Genomic DNA, 17,317 nt, shown 5'->3' with positions numbered 1-17,317 from the left:
AGCAAAGTGTTCATGGAGATATCTTATCAGTTTAAATATTATGCAGCTCAAGGACGACACAGATTAACCAGCTTTACAAAAGAAAATCATGATAGTGTTATCAGAATGACTAGATAAATCTTGTTTTAACCTACGTTAATAACTATTATACTATTTTTTTTATAGCAGTCATCAACAGTCACACTTTTCACCGAGAACTATCAATAGTCACCATTAACTTTTTGAGCAACAGACAAGAGCTTCCTACTCATTGAAAATGACGTCAATGTCTCCAGGATAAACATAGGAGGATCTCTGATGTTAGCAGAGACCAAGGTATATATAGGATAAGGGTACCATGGCAGAGACGGCCCAGCCACTCTCAAGAAAGGGTCCTTCGACCCAGGCAGGTACTTTGGCACCCTAAAACGCCCTTACTCAAGGGTTGGTCATGTGGGTGTAGACCAAAGGGAGTGGATTGGGACTCGAGGTCTTATAGGCAGTGCGCATCCTACGAGGGAAGTCTCTATATTAGCTCCTTATCACAGAAATTAGGGAGCCGGGGAGGTGGGGGAGGGGTGTTGGGTGTTATTAATGTGGCGTTGGACTCCTGGGGTTCTACTGTGTGGTTCTTTCTCCTAGATTTTAAACAATTCTCTGGAGGAACCCTGAAGCTCTGCAGGTGTATGTTGGCTAAGAAAATGTCTTTAGGGGGGGGTTTCTCTCAAAGGGGTGATGGTCGCCCCCCCCCCCCCTCGCCGCCCCCCCCAAACACCCGCCCCTGAGTAAGAGTGGGTCGTAAAGCCCTCTCGCTGCTGGAACAAGAAGAAAGATCACGAATATATGCTACTGATCGTGGGAATCCGACCTTGAAGGGGTAAAAATCGAGAATGTTCTTTGGCCGTTATCTTTCATTTTTCATCTGTTATGGTGTTCAGTTAGGGTATATATATAATTTTCAAAGTTGGTCCCCCGCCCTTAAAATGCGAGAGTAATAAATGGGATGATATTGATTATAACATATATATATATATATATATATATATAATTTTGAAATAGGAATGAAGTAAAGAATATATTTACTTGATATAGACACATACAGATTACAAAGAGACCTTAAGATGTGCATGATGTGAATGTCCTGGCCCACAATCACAGAAAGTTGCGTTTGTCTGCTTTGGAGATTCGAGCTGGGCAAACCGGTGACAATCTTCCATTTTCTTTTCGTTGATTATTGTTGTTTCTGAGAGAATGGGCATGATATGTTTTCAGTAGTTTCATTACAATAACTTTCCTTCCAAACTATCTTGTGCCAAAGCTCATTTTCATCAATATTTTCAAGATTTCATCACCAAGGGAAAGAGTAATCATAGGTAAAAAATACAGTAGCATTTTTTGTTAAAACGTACTTCTCAGGTAACCTTGAGTGGGTCCTTCTGTTATCGCGCATCGCCATCCAATATCTACCACCCCAAAAAAAGAAGGGATTATGTAGTCTCACTGACACTGACTCTCATTCACCAGTGCTATTCAGTCTCTTAGTCTGCAAGCGACGATTGCATTCCGGGTCATGAAAGTTTAAGGAATCAAGTCGCTCGAAGCATAGTTGTTTACGTGTCCTCGAGAAATAAGGCAAGTTTCTAAAGTATTTCTTGATTCGTTCATGCCGATTCAAATTTCAGTGTTTATGATGAAGGGGGGTAAATATCGCTCAAATATCTGATTGGAAGTCATTTGTTTCGGTTCAGAGCTTGAAAGCTTTTGGAGATGATACGTTTGCCAAGAGTTGAAGGATGTTATACATACTGTGTAGTGTGTCTCTAATTTGTTAACAGGATTAAGCAGAAGTTTATTTATGGAATTTTATGAAGGTTCCTCAGAAGGTGGGCTTCATGACTGACAAGAACACATTACAATCTGGGGTAAGTAGGAATGAAACCATTAGTCTTAAAGGGGACAAAAGTCAAATATGAATGTATCCCTTAAATTGCACTATACATGGAAATTTCAAATTGTCGTCCTAATCGCCTTATGAAGTCAGTGTGTGGTTGGTGTCGCTGTCAGGGTTTAAATCATATTTAAGGACAAAGGTCAAAGAATTTGCCCTTGGTCCTTACTTCCGACCTATGAAGGCTACAGTCAATTTCAAGGTCTGAACAGAAGATAATGGTCACGTGGGAATGTAACCTAGGATGTAAAAGCTGCACAATTTCATACGAGATAGAGACTTCATACATCGCATGCTTGATTTATTAATGATGCAGATGGGAAGTGTGAGAGCACTAATGAAACCAATGCGCTGAGTGACGCCACGGCTTAGATCATTCTTAAAGGCCAGAGGTCAAGAAACAAGTGAAGATATGCCACAACTGGATGACTTGAATGTTACAGCGCAAATAATTCTGAAAGTATCAAAGAGCTCGATTATTTCTCACTAATACAACGAGGCCAATATTTCTCTCATTGGAGAAACAAATCCACAGTTATGTAAATGTACATATCTTTAAAATTTAAAACTTCAAGGATAACTTTCGGGAATTCCCGAAAGCTATCCTTGCAGTTTGAAATTTTAAATATATGTACATTTACATAACTGTGGATTTGTTTCTCCATTTGAACACTCGTACTACTATGAGGATTTTATTAATTTCTCTCATTTTTTCAAGGAGCTGCTGCAAGAATACTGAGTAGTTTGCTCACTCTGATGAGTTTCAGTTCTCCTGCGGTCTTTGATTGGGCTGGTTCTAAACCCGGAGCTGATACAAGCTACCCCAAGCATTCAGTTGACGTCACTCATTTCTCATCAGATACATATCATGTTCTGTTAACCATTCACCAGCAGATATTTCTTTACAGGATAAACATAAAGTAGAATTGTTCCTTCCTCTTTCGTTCTGGGTTTCAGTGAACTCTGCGAAGATCTTCCATATCAGTTCCTGGTCTTCATGTGTTAAATCTTCATCACGCCATAGGTTTTAATCATTAGGCCTTCGTACCGGAATGGCCACAAGGGCCTCTTATTTTCTCGATATCCTTAAATTTTGGGGGGCGGTTTCCCTTAAAGCACTGAAATCCGCAAGGAGGAGATGAAGAAATTCTCTATCTCGGGTCGACTCTCAACCGTAATGTCATCCATCTCATATGTGCGTATAATAACAATAGGTTAAGTTCTTCAAGCATTATCGGCAATACTGCACATAGTTTGCCAGTCGTGGTCACCAGATACATTGTTATGAATGTTATGAGTTAATGCCCTGGGCTGTTACAGATAATTCTATGTCTGACATTAGTGCATGACCCCACAAATTAAAAAAAAAAAAATCCCGTCGATGTATCAAAATAGATAGCATGGTGTTTCATTGATTAGTAATTGTAACCTTTGATCTGCAGTAGAGCTCTCAAATAAGGAGTTGGTTCGAAGGGTAGGTACGTGACTGTCGACAGTGTAAGTCTAATAAGAGAAAGAGAGAGAGAGAGAGTCCAAGTGCTCCTCTGAAGTTAGCTACAACTCAAACAGTAGCCCCAGGTAACTGTTTAGTACTATTACAATTCAGTGGATTTTCGTCACGACGTAACTACAATTTGTCTCCTGTGTACTGTTATCTAATAACGTACTAATGTAAAAAGAATTTAAAACAATTGATGATAACCACTGTCACCGATTGTAACTGAAGGTCATAGCTGATGATTATCCGTGCTTACAATGAATACACAGGTGAGTGGTCTGATAATGACAAATTTTGGTTGGTACGTGATAATCCTTCCATGATAATGATCATCAGTCTAAAACCTTGAAGTTGATATAAGAAAGAGGATGAAGTTTAAGTGGCAAAGAACATTTCACATTCCCGCCATAGCAACTAGGTGGTCTCAGTAACGAAGATGCAAGAGCCGTTTTTTTTTTTTTTTTTTTGTTTTGTTTTTTTCGCTTAGAGTGGGAGAAGGGGTGAAGTGTCTTACCCGTTCACTTTTTGAAAAAGAAGTGGGAAGTCTGATATAACTCCTTTGCATTTCACATCTGCTGTCGGAAATTTGTTAGGACAGTAATATTTTGTTCAACCCTTAAACATTTCCTGTTTCTTTGGAGTTTTACAATCACGTTACTTCAATTTTAACAAACGAGAGAGATTTTCTCTGTATAAACATATGGCGGTAATGGCATAACGGTTTATGATATGAATGACTGAAACAGGTGCCCGAAATTTAGCATTATAGTTTGTTTGGAATCGAGATTGAACTTGATTTATTAAAGTGAATGAGGCTTTTCTACATGCATGGAGAAAGTAGGTGACAATTACCTTCAATTAATTAAATATAATTAGCAACATTCTCTCTCTCTCTCTCTCTCTCTCTCTCTCTCTCTCTCTCTCTCTCTCTCTCTCTCTCTCCACCCTTTAAAGAAACAAGAAGAAAGACGGAAACCTTTTAACATTTTTCTTAGGGTATACTTTGAGCACAAATCGCAAATGGTATTAAGCTAGTTCATGAACTTAAACACACACACTCACACACTCACATACTGTGTATATCGACCTTCCTTCACCATCGGGAGATCAGAGTTTGATTTTTCCTAACAAACTCCCGTTGCCAATTGTAGCAAATTTGGATCACAGCCAAGGTAAAAAAAAAATTCAAAATTCCACCTCGTCTCCTCCCAGAAATACAATTATACTGAAAATATAGGCCTTGACTGGAGGACGAGGGGTTTGAACAAAGAAAAAAAAACTAAACTTCTCAGGCATAAGGCCGATCTTACTGAGGAGGGAGGAATTTACATAAAACTGGACTCTAGTTTTAAAGCACTATATTTACAGGAATTTACAGAGGTCCAGGAACACAAGGGGCAGGGGAACTGCTTTCAGTCCACCCGACCACGTGGAGGGAGCAGTCCAGCCACGGCGTTTAGGGAAATTGCGCAACGGATCAAAATTGCAAGCTTCGAAGGATTTCCAATTCCTACCACAGCCAGGCACAGCGTTTGTCTGCAAATAGAGGACACAGGCATAAGGCAGGGGAGCACACGAGGGTGAACATTACTCACTACTTTCTTTCAATCAAAGGGCCACTCATGGGGGAATGAAATGACTGGGAAATTTACACAGCAGAAACTATTTCGTGGCTTAAATTCACTAGGGGGATGTTACTAGTATCATAGGGGAGTAATTACAGAATGGAGCCCAGATGGGGGGAATGAGAACTGCACAAGTTGCCTTGGAAAAGGAAATGAAATACAGACAAAGGTAAAAACAATTCCCTGGCTGAAATGGAACTTCCCGTACAGTACCTGGAATTTGAGGCTGGTAGTCTTCAGCTTGATGTTTGGCACTATGGACTGTAAAATATACTTGGGGCATCCCAAAGCATGGGAAAGTCAGGCCCAGGAGGTTCGGGGGGGGGGGGGGGGGGGGCAGCAGCATCTGGTCAGGGGAAAGAACTCTGACTTGTCCTAGTTCTGGTGTTTTTCTGAGACTGGGCTGCTGCTTTCCAGGCCTTTTGAAGTGGTTGCTCTGCAGGGGGTAATTCCAAGCACCAATGGGAGAAGCGATAGCTTTTTTAAGAGAAAAGGGGAGAATGGAGAGAATGGGTTCTTTCCAAGTGGAAAGGACAACTTGTATAACATAGATGCATTAAACTTGGGTAAAAGACTATTTCTTTCCTTGGTTCTAGCTTAAAATCTTGAACAATATATATATATATATATATATATATATATATATATATATATATCTATATATTATATATATTCAAATGAGAGGCCAGGGGTTTACCAATTCACCTTCACAGGCTAGTGTGAATTGATAACACCCCAGACTGGGGTTCGGTCCCGAGGTGAGCCATAAATCTATAAACACACACACACACACAAACATATATATATATATATATATATATATATATATATATATATATATATATAGATATATATATGTATATATGTGTGTGTGTGTGCATGCATTTTATACAAAATGAATGATTGAGGTAAAATCTACTGAGTGTTCTTACCGTTTATATCTATTGCAGACTACTATACTTTGACCATGTGGCTTTGGATAGTTGGAATCTTTTCGTTAATTGCGGCTGTTCGGGTCATCTACCAACGACGGTCAGGGGTTTGTCCTTCGAAAAGACTATTGTATGGAAAAACTGCAATAGTCACTGGTTCTTCGGCAGGTATGTGTACTGCGACTCTCTTCATTCGTTTTTAAAAATTATTACCACATTTTCTTGCTAATGAGACTCCACTGAAATTGGTTGTCATTTGTCCTAAACTCTTTCATTTTCTCATTATATACCGAAGATAAATATTTTTTTTTTCTTGTTTTTTGTTTGTTTTTTGTAGGATTTTCGACATCTTTTCACTCTCTCTCTCATTCTTATTTCACATGTGTTTCAATTTATGTCCCTACTTTTCTGATGAAGTTATTTGGGGATTTTCGAGGATGATGTAGAAATCAACCATGACTTCAATGACTTTCACATCTAAATATCTCTAAAGTAACGGAGAGGTCTGATTTCTAGTTAATACTCCGACTTTCTCTTGATGCTAAGTCTTGCAAGTGTTAGATGCAGCTTTCACAGATTTCTTAAGGAGTATAAATGAACTATGAACCCATATCATGAAGCATTAAAATTATTCATCACTTTTCAGGTATCGGGAAGGAGACAGCGAAAGACTTGGCCCGCAGAGGCGCTCGTGTCATCCTCGCTTGCAGAAATGTAGCGAAGGCGAAAAGAGTAGCAGGTTTGTAGCAAAACAACTGTTAAATAATGATTGATTTCCTCTGCAAGTAAGTATTTTTCCTTCTGTATTCTTCACCTTTTTATGGCCTTTCCTCCCTTAAACTGGTTGCGTTTTATGGTAGCATTCTGATCGAGCTTATGGCCTTTGCCTTTCCTTATTCTTATTATGAATAATAATTACATAACACTCGAACCAGCACTTCGATGATGGGCTGTTATTTTCTCGCCCCGCCCACCTTTTTAGATGCTCTTCAGGAGGGAACTACCCTCTCACCTTACATTTCAACGTTCACACTGATGAGGAACACCGTCCAGGTGTTCGAAAGTCTTTGTTTTTTAAACAGAAATATATTCTAATTTATAATTGTGGAATTTTTAACAATTTGTTCCTCACGAGACTGTGAATTTCTTCACAATAATAATAATAATAATAATAATAATAATAATAATAATAATAATAATAATAATAATAATAAATAATAATAATAATAATAATAATAATAATAGTAATAATATAAAACTGAAAACTGCCCTGAGGCTGTTAATAGTTGTTTTAACTAATCCGTATCTTTACTTATATTTTAATTAAAGGAAAATATTAAACATTAATCACAAATTTCTGTATCCAGTGAAGATTTGCACTTTATCCGTCGCACGAAATATGAAATATTTTTTCCCTTGAGTTCTGTTCAGCAAATTTAACAATAATGAATGATAACAGGCACATAGGCACGAGCTAAAATCAATCCTCTGTTGAAATGACAAATATCTTCCAAAAGACGACATCATCGGGACGACCGGGAACGGCCAAGTCTACGTCAAGCAACTGGACACCTCCGACCTCAACTCCGTCAGGAGGTTCGCGAAGGACATCATCGACAACGAAAAACAGCTCCACATTCTGGTACGCATCGTCCGTTGGCAGGGGCGTCGTTTGGGGCGGGTGTGGGTTGGGGGGTGCCCACTGGCGCCCTTTAAGACACTGATGCCCCCACCCCGAGACTTGGTTTGCCACCCTAGGCTTTGAAATAATCATAATAATAAGATTTACTCCAATGTGAATTCTATATGGCTTTAATTCTCCAAAATGCGCAAAAATTTCCAAAAATTTCCCAGCCATACTATTACTTCTAAACCTTTGGCACTCTCCCCCCCCCCCCACCCCCCCGGAGAAAAATAGAAATGATGCGTCACTGCCTGTTGGTAGTTTCCAAGACAAGATCTATTATAACCAAATAGGCTACTGATGTCTCTTTGCTTCTATATATATAGATTTTTTTTTATAGGTTTTGGACATTCATCGTCGTAACTAATTGCTATTCATTCTATATATATACAAATTTTACAATTATTTTTACCTACATTTGGTGATTCATGTTAGCATCAGACTTTGTAAAATCTAAAGTTGTGCATGGGTAAAGTTTTGCAGAAACATTAAAAATTTTGGAAAATGTTAAGATGGTATTCGTCAGTTGATATATAACATTTAAATGTGTTTAGGTATTCTTGGCTTAAGGAGACAATTTCCTGACTTAATTGTCAACGTTCTGTATTTCAAAAGACAGACATATTATATATATATATATATATATATATATATATAGATATATATATATATATATATATATATATGTATATATATACAAATATATATACATATATCATATATGTATATATATTTGTATATATATGTATATATATATATATATATATATATATATTATATATATATATATATATGTGTGTGTGTGTGTTTGTGTGTGTGTGTGTGTGTGTGTGTGTGTGTATTACTTAAAGAATCTAATTCAAAGTGGATGGTGTCTAGCGGAGTTATTTATTAAAAAAGTTATAAGCTTTCAAGGACAAACAGTCCTCATTATCAAGTATCCATGAATACTTGATAATGAGGACTGCTTGTCCTTGAAAACTTTTAATCTTTTTTGATAAACAACTCCGCTATATACCTTCTAGTCTGAATGAGGTCCTTTTAGCAATTGTGCTACTGCTCTTAACAATTGTGTATATGATAGCTTTAATATATATATTTATATATATCGAAATACATATAGGGAAAATAATGAACACAAGAGCATGTGTTGCGCAGATACAAATACCTGACTCACATTGGGAACGAACCTCAGTCTCCAGAGTGACAGGCCAAGGCGATACCGATTAACCTACCAAGACCATAAGAGAAGTTGGAACCAAAGTACTGCGTGCTTGAGGGTTTCCAGGGCAGGCTTCTGAAACCTAACACACCAGCGAATTTCGCCTAACTTCCTGACCCATTAGCGAGTCAATTGGGACCATTTCATTTGAGTTACCCCTTCAACGTGCAATATGATGGAAATAATGAACACGTGAGCCCGTTTTTCACATAAATAAATTTCTGACACATCAGAAACGAACCTTGCTTGGTCTCCCGACTTACAAGCCAAGGCAGTACCAAATGACCTGCCAAGGCGATAACAGAAGTTGGAACCTAGTAAGCACTCTGTACCTGAGGTTTTGCCAGGGACGGTCTAATTCGGATGAGATGGCACAGACTGACTTGCTGTTGGGTCGGGAAGCTGGTTAAAATTTGCTGGTATGTTCTTTGATGAATTCTCATTTTCTATATTTCCTCAACCCATAAAAGAAAAAGTTTAGTATTTATTTTTGTCACAATGTCAATAGATGGCAGTGTGCGCTTTTTATCTTGTGAACTTCCAATGTCAGAAGCTGCTCCTCCAAAATTTCGTCCAAGTTTATCACTTCCAAATCGTGGAAAAAATTAAAAAAATTTTAAAGCTACACGAAACAAAAGTTTATATTCTTCTCTTTAAATTTATAACACCCAAGGGATTTTTTTTTTAATACTGCATGATTTACAAATACAGTGAAAATACTATAATCCATGACTCCTGAGTTAACTAGGGAATGTACTAAGCACAGTAAAATAAACTTACGAATAATTCGACATTCGAACTGCCGTCTAGAATGTAACTCGTTCGCCATGTCGGGTAGTGGCTCATACCAATTGCTTGTGTTTTGTATTTTCACATTAAACTTAACTACTACACTATTCTCGCCAACAGGTAAATAACGCTGGAATGGCGGCTCCAACCCAAAAACAACTGACCTCGGATGGCTTAGAACTAACGATGGCAACAAATCATTTCGGACACTTCCTCTTGACCAACATGCTCTTAGGTAATGTATAGCACGTCTATAGTAATAGGTGTTCACCTGGGATTCTTTGTAAGGCATTTCCTTCATTGGGAGTGGTTATTCACATGGTGTTCTTTATAAGGTAGAAAATGGATTCCCTTTAATGGGAGTGGGTATCCACCTCAGGTCCTTTGTAAGGAGAAGACTGGATTCCCTTCAGTAGGAGTAGGTATTCACTTTGGGTACTTTCTAGGGAGGAGACTGGATTCCCTTCAGTGGAAGTGGGTACTCACCTGAGGTTCTTTGTAAGGGGGAGACTGGATTCCCTTCATCATGTTGCTTTTACTCAACCAATGACAAACCCTTTGAAATTCTTTAGTCAGTTTTTAAGTTTAAAAAATATTCCTTTTTTCTCATACCTGAATAAACTGTTGGCGTGCTATTTTTGTTGATGTATCAGTTATTACAAATGTATCATTTTAATTCACCTTTTAAGCAAGATGAAAAGGTGGGATCTAAAGTGTTAGAATGTCAATTCTAGTCTTGAAAATTAACAACACAAACTAAAGTTTTCATGATAATAATGAATTGCTAGTATTTACCCAATATGATGGCGAAAAATAAACGGTTCTAATAACATTAGTGAAAAACCAAATATAGATGATCTAAACTTTGTATAAATTGCTGTTTTAGAATTATTTACTGAAATGAAATATGTTTATAAATAATGTGCATTACTAGAATTAGGTTCAAACATTCCCATGTTATGTAATGTCAAGAAACTTTTATTTGCGTACTTTGTTAAATTTCAATTTCACATGGAGCCAAATTCAAGACATTAAATTCTATAGTTTGAGCTTTCTGAGTAGATTTTAGTAAAACACAATATCTTATTTAATTAACTAGTGTCTCGACAACATTGCAGATCTCCTGAAGAAAAGTGCACCAAGCAGAGTCGTCAACGTCTCCTCAATTGCTCATTCCTTTAGCAAGAATTTCGTGGTAGATGACCTGAATTATGAAAAGACACCATATCCTGGCTCATCGGCCAGTTACGGACATAGCAAATTAGCTAATGTTCTTTTCACTGTGGAACTGGCAGAGAGGATGAAAGATACAGGTAGGGAAGGAGGAGTTGAAATACAAATGGCATTCCCTTCAATGGGAGTGTGTTCGCCCGTGGTGCTTTCTAAGGGGTGGGGGGGGGGCTGAATTCCCTTCAGTGGGAGTGGGTATTCACCTAAATGCCTCACTGTTTATTTGTGAGGTATTTACACGAAGTTTATAAGAAAACCAATCCATGGGGATAGCTTTTTTTTCTTTTTTTTTTTTTTTGCAATTCAGTTTAAAGCTACGTTGGATGACATTGCATACATTGTCGACATATAGTCTAAGTTTAATCATTCAAAATTCATTTGAAGCAGATTGGTGGCACTGTCTTGTGCCATGCAGGGCCGTAAAGAAAGATGCCAAAAGTTCACTCTTGTAACTGAATGGATAGTGCTCAATGATCAATGACATTGTAATCTAAAATCTGTCTTTCATAGTCGGGTTTACCAATTAACAAGGACAGGTATAGTGCATGTGATTGTTTTTATACAAAATTCACATGTTTTTATATCAACATTTTATGGCTAAAATTTAAGGATAAATGCTTAACACTAGTAAAAAATTTTTTTTATATAAACCAACTGTTTGCTTTTTCTATCTCTGTTCGTCTGTGCTATTTTTGCACTGATTTCAAGAGAAAAAGATGGAAGTTTTCCTCTGGTTAATGGTTGAATCTACGCCACTATTCATTTCAGTTCAGTATTCCCTGTAACATGAAATAGAAAGAACACAGCACTGCAGGATTCCTGCTTTGCACAGGTATATTCTGAGGTGTAACTATTGGTAAGACCTTTACAACAAAAATGAACTTGAGCTTCGATCACTAGATTTTCAGACCAAATGTGGAAGGCGTTTGGTGCACGTTTAATTTTCACATATTTAGTGAAAAGAGGTACGACTCCTCTTCCTTGCACCTGTCAATTGCTATCCTCTGGGTTATGGAGGAGTTATGGAGTTCCATTTGACAACGTCTGTGTGTGTGTGTGTGAGAGAGAGAGAGAGAGATAGAGAGCTGTAATAATCAGTAGTGTTAGAAGCGGTCTGTGGAAAGTGTTGAGGGATTGGTTAAGTTATTTGAGTAGTGTGTTATTGGTTTGTTGCTGATTGTTGTTGGGTTTGATATTGGTTGCTTAGGAGTTGTTGTGCTGTGATGTTTTTGTTGAGTTGCATGTGAGTTCCTGTTGGATTATATGCGAGTTGTTGTGCTTGAGGGTTGTTGTTGGTGTTGTTAGTGGGTGTGTGTGTTGCTTTATTGTTTTGGTAATTGTTTGAGCATTGGTCTTTTGTTATGGTTGTGTTCCTTGGTTGTTGTTGAGTTGTAGTTGTGTTCCTTGTTGGTTTGCTGTGTTGCTGAGTTGTGGTTCTTGGTTGTTGTTGTTGTTGGGTTGTGGTTCTTGGTTTTTGTCGTGTATTTGGTGGTGTCTAAGTGACCATGGCCAGCGGAGAGCACAGCATAGCCCGGAGTATCGTGAGTGGTTGGTAAGTACATGTGCTTGTTTTTTTTGCTCTGTGTGTAGGTATGGGTCAATTGTCTTACTTGTATTCTGTAGTGTAAAGAGGAAAGTGTGACTGAGGGTGGGTTTGGCAGCTGGAGTGATTAGGTTTATGTGGGGGGGGGGGGGGTGGCGGGATTTACCCGCTTGTTTTTTAAAGCTTGTGATCCCGCCACAGGGTCACAAATAGCTTGTCGTAGCCTTTTAATCGTTCTGTAAATGCACTATTATCTAGCTAACGTGACAAATGTAGCGACCTTATCTTCCATTCGCAAACTATTTCTCTAATTGCCTTTGAAAATAAGCCCCACTTATCTTTGTGTTTTATGCAATAGGTTATATCTTCCATTATACCCGTGCAATGAGAATACTAGTATCAGAAGTTTCAGCAATGAATAACATTAGAGTGTTGTGACAAGCTTCATTTCACGTAACATCTGAGGTATGCTTCATCAGTAGCTAATCACAGTATTATTTACCCAGTTATCTGGTATTGTGGTGTGAAAGAGGTAGATAAGTAAAAACAACTGTTTTTGCCCCAAATATATCACGAAGTTCGCAACAGGACGTCAGATTTATTCCGGGTAATCTCGTACTTCTATTTCCCAGCTACTCTACTGGATTACGTTGTCAATAAGCTGTCGATCACATAAAAAGAGACACAGGTTGGAGGAAAAACATATCTATGAATTTCATATACAGTTTCGGAGCGCTTCGTCACCTCTCTCAAGTGTGCCTCCACACTGAAGAAGGAGCATGACGCTTCGAAACTGTGTTGGGATTTAACATATATATTTCTTCTCCGAACTGTGGTTTTTTTCCTAGTTTTAAAGTTCGATATAGATCTGTTATCATTAAGCTTTCGATCAACTTCCTTTACAGACAACGTAGTGAGAGAGAGAGAGAGAGAGAGAGAGAGCGAAAAATGCTTATTTCACATCTCATGCACCAGTGATCCCCAAGTTCCTTTTCACAAGATAGAATATTGTGGAGTATTGACGGTAATGTCTTATGCACCGATAACCCTCCCGTTTTCCCTTTTTTTTTTTTTTTCTTTCACCTGGAACTTAATCATATGAACGCCTTCAGGTAATAAGAGATGCTTGTGTCAATTCAGTGTATTTCATCACTTTTTCCTTCTTGTCGATAGGGGTGACAACGAACTGCCTTCACCCTGGATTTGTAAACACCGAAATCTTTTACAAACATGGAGTTAAAATAAAAAGATTTCTGATCGGATTTCTCTTCGCACTGATGGGCAAGGTAAGATTCGAATATCACCATGTTTTAGTAATCCTTCTAAAATTAAGGAAATAATAGTTAGTTAATCTACTTAGGAACTTCAAAGGTGACCAGTGGATTCACAACATAAAACACTCGGGTGAAATTCATGCGGTTTTATAATCGTGTGGTCGGATTTCCACTGTTTAACTTTACAAAAAGCCACAAGTTCACGAACGGAAAAAAACAAAAGAAGAAGAAATTCAAATATCAAATTGGCTTTTAAAAATGTTGTAATCAGAATTGTTTTTCAAGCAACTATGTTTTATCAATGACAACATCACTTGTAATGAAACGGCATTTTATTTCAAATGTGTAGGATGTGATCCCTTGCTGCAGTCACCAATATTTATGAAATTCATTTTGCTACTAATGTGAATCAAACTTTGGCTCCCTTTCCTTGGAGTGCATCCTTTACGAAATGTCTGCATCTCTTTATTTTCACAAGTATCTGAAACCGAATATGTTTGGTTAAAGGAACACATGAGGTCCCTGTTATGTATTTGATCTGAATTGTGAGAAGGTGTAAAATTTAGATATAAGTTCAATAATGCTGAAACCAGTGACATTTTACTACTAATGATATTATCGTATACATATTTGCCACCAAGAAGTTCAAATACCGTCACTGTGAAAGGTCTCTTGCTATTTGCATTTTGCTTTAATTTTTTAATTAAAGTTCTTTAGGTGAGTTGTTTATGTTCATAATTAAAAGTAAAACACTTTTACAGTGAAACGGCCTTTAAGCTTACGTTATACCCAAAAGTCTTTTGGATATAATTATAATGATTAAATCAACAATAATCCTCTTAAAATACTGATGATATACTACAGAGGATTAGATTGTAGGTTGATAGGCAAAATTCATAATTACAAAGCATCAGACCCCAAAGGGCTTCAGGAGCCTAATCCTGTAAGGTTGCGTCGAGTCATGATGGCATGGAAGTCTTTTACATTATAAGACATTTTAATTTTACAATTTCAGGATGAAACGCTCGGTGCTCAAACCTCTATCCATTTAGCGGTGTCAGAAGAAGTGGAAAAAATCTCCGGAGAATACTTCGCTGACTGCAAGGTAAAATCTTTGTTCGTCTCTGTTGACAGACCCGTTTGTCATTCGAGCAAGGAAACTGTCATTACGGAATTGATACTCTAACACGCAGTACCTTATGTTCTCTTCATTGAACATAACATTTTCTTCACCCAACATCATTATGAAAAATAAATAAGTAAATAAAAAAACATAAAAAGAAACTGGCTTTATAACACTAGTTAACTTACATTTAGGATATAAGTCTGGTCACAGTCTTTGGTTCATGTAAAAAAATACTATAACAATCAAAATCACGACTTAAGTACTAGAATCGTTTTAGCTCTAACATTACAGATTCTCACTTCCTGTGAAAATGACCAGGAGTCAACAATTAAACTACTACGTAAAATCTTAAGGGGTATTCACAGGTAACTGATGTTTTGCCATAGAGGGTAAAGAATGCAAAATAAAAGGTCAGGAAAGCAGCAGGTAGAACAACTATTTCGTTCTAGTTAATCTTTCCTCCAGGTCTAAGTGAAGTTCATCTGTGATGAGCTTAATAGCAAGGCTTATCACGGAATCACACGTATATATATATATATATATATATATATATATATATATATATATATATATATATATATATATATATATATATACATATATATATATATATATATTATATGTATGTATATATATATATAGATATATATATATATATATATATATATATATAGATATATTATATATATATATATATATATATATATATATATATATATATATATATATATATATATATATATATATATAGCAAAGTTTTTATCTTTGTCTGTTCATCGCAAACTTTGCCCCAACATCACACTTTCTTATTTATCATGTCAGCATTTCGAGGAATTACATCTGAAATTTGAGATAATCTGCACAAGTCACAAGTGGTTTATTTGTTTACAATTTTTCATTACGTAAATTGCAGGTCGTCTACTAATTAATAATTTATCTATTTATTTACTTTCAGATTTCTCCAAGATCGGATCTGGGCAAAGATCGAGGACTGGCCAAGAAGCTTTGGGAGGTGAGCGAGACGCTAGTCAACCTTAGTCAGGAAGACCTCAATTATGGAAGAAAATAGAAATAACAAAATAGGTATTGTGACTCCTCTCTCGGGAGAAGGTTCCCAGGGCTATTTTCTAAAAAAAAATCTTTTCTGTGGTATTTGTGAGAGAATAATTTACTATAGTAGATTCACATTAACCGTGCATCAGATGTCTAAGCCAGTCCCTTACGACGCTCCTGATTGGCTGTTGATAAACCCTCAGGAGAAGTGGAACATACATCTTGCCTATGTGAACTCTCTCAAGAGAATGAGAGTTTCCAGCCTGTGACTGGCTTATCAACAGCCAATCATATGTACGGGTGATGTGAATCTACTATAGCAATTCTTAATAATAATTGTAAAAAAAAGCTATTCATTACAAAAATGTCTGAATATATCATTATAGATTTCTTCTCTTAATAATTACTTGACAGACAAGTCTTTTAACATTTTTACTGAATCACCTGCGTGTGAAATTCTCTTAGAACATTGATGACTGATTTGTTTTACTCCCGAATTACTCTAAACCATTTTGATAATTATATATATTGTAACATGTGTAAAAGGCATTTTTATATACTCATATTTTTGTTCACTAACTGTAAATGTATTTATGATGGTTTTCTGTCCTCTGCAGTCCCAGACCCATTTAACAACATCTAGAATGTATTTATTTATTTGTTATTTTTTCACAAATCAATCATAGATGTACATTTTTATGCATAAAATTATCAAACATTTTTGTTGAATTAATCCCATCACGATTATTATAAGAATCATTAATTCCATCCAGTTTATTCTGGAGATATTAATTTATGAATGTAGTGCAATTAAGTGTAATGAATCTGTTGTTTATAAATGATGCGTTTTAGATAAGGGTGGTTTATGAAACTGTAAGCACGCAGAGATGGAAGAGTTTGTAATACAAACAAGGAACTATATTATTGTAATTGTAATTAATTTCTTGCACATTACTATGCATGTCTGTGTATAACTTAAATTGTATTTGAAATAAGAACTGAAGTTAAAGAATTTTTCAAGATTTTAAGCTAGAACCAAGGAAAAATAAAGTCTTTTACCCAAGTTTAATGCATCTATGTCTTATATGCAAGTTGCCCCTTCCAATTGGGGGGAACGCATTCTCTCCATTCTCTCTTTTCTCTTGAAAAAGCTATCTCTTCTCCCATTGGTGCTTGGAATTACCCACTGCAGAGTTAACACTTCAAAAGTCCTGGAACCCAGCAGCCCAGTCTCAGAAGAACACCAGACCTAGAACAGGTCAGATCCCTTGCCACTGACCAGACGCCGCCTTCTCCAACCCCCCCCCTCCCCCTCCCCGGGCCTGCTTTCCCATGCTTTGGGAAGTCCCAAGTATATTTTTTAAGGTCCATAGTCCTGGAGACATCAAGGAGAAGAGAAGACTACCAGCCTCAA

At 36.9% G+C, this 17,317-nt stretch overlaps 1 protein-coding gene across 2 annotated transcripts; it reads left to right on the top strand.

The window, feature by feature from the left end:
- Window positions 1-293: 293 nt before the first annotated feature.
- Window positions 294-16,966, top strand: LOC135206715 (retinol dehydrogenase 11-like). 2 transcript variants are annotated; one of them, XM_064238165.1, is made up of 9 exons: window positions 294-389; window positions 6,001-6,150; window positions 6,629-6,721; window positions 7,500-7,624; window positions 9,798-9,912; window positions 10,796-10,990; window positions 13,624-13,736; window positions 14,740-14,829; window positions 15,806-16,966. In XM_064238165.1, exons 1-9 carry the CDS (start codon window positions 338-340, stop codon window positions 15,917-15,919), a joined length of 1,047 nt encoding a protein of 348 aa, XP_064094235.1. In that variant the 5' UTR covers window positions 294-337; the 3' UTR covers window positions 15,920-16,966. The 2 variants fall into 2 exon arrangements, with proteins under 2 accessions (XP_064094235.1, XP_064094237.1); XM_064238167.1 differs by lacking the exon at window positions 294-389 and adding an exon at window positions 1,456-1,611.
- Window positions 16,967-17,317: the final 351 nt, after the last annotated feature.

Source organism: Macrobrachium nipponense, chromosome 31 (assembly GCF_015104395.2).
Source record: "Macrobrachium nipponense isolate FS-2020 chromosome 31, ASM1510439v2, whole genome shotgun sequence".
Classification (NCBI taxonomy): Eukaryota; Metazoa; Arthropoda; class Malacostraca; order Decapoda; family Palaemonidae; genus Macrobrachium; species Macrobrachium nipponense.
This window is presented reverse-complemented; position numbering and strand designations above follow the sequence as displayed.

Bases quoted from the DNA above. Each gene is read 5' to 3' on its own strand.
- LOC135206715 (XM_064238165.1), top strand. From the start codon at position 338: ATGGCAGAGACGGCCCAGCCACTCTCAAGAAAGGGTCCTTCGACCCAG. The intron at 6,151-6,628 runs GTATGTGTACTG...ATCACTTTTCAG, and splicing joins AGTCACTGGTTCTTCGGCAG to GTATCGGGAAGGAGACAGCG. The intron at 10,991-13,623 runs GTAGGGAAGGAG...TCTTGTCGATAG, and splicing joins AGAGAGGATGAAAGATACAG to GGGTGACAACGAACTGCCTT.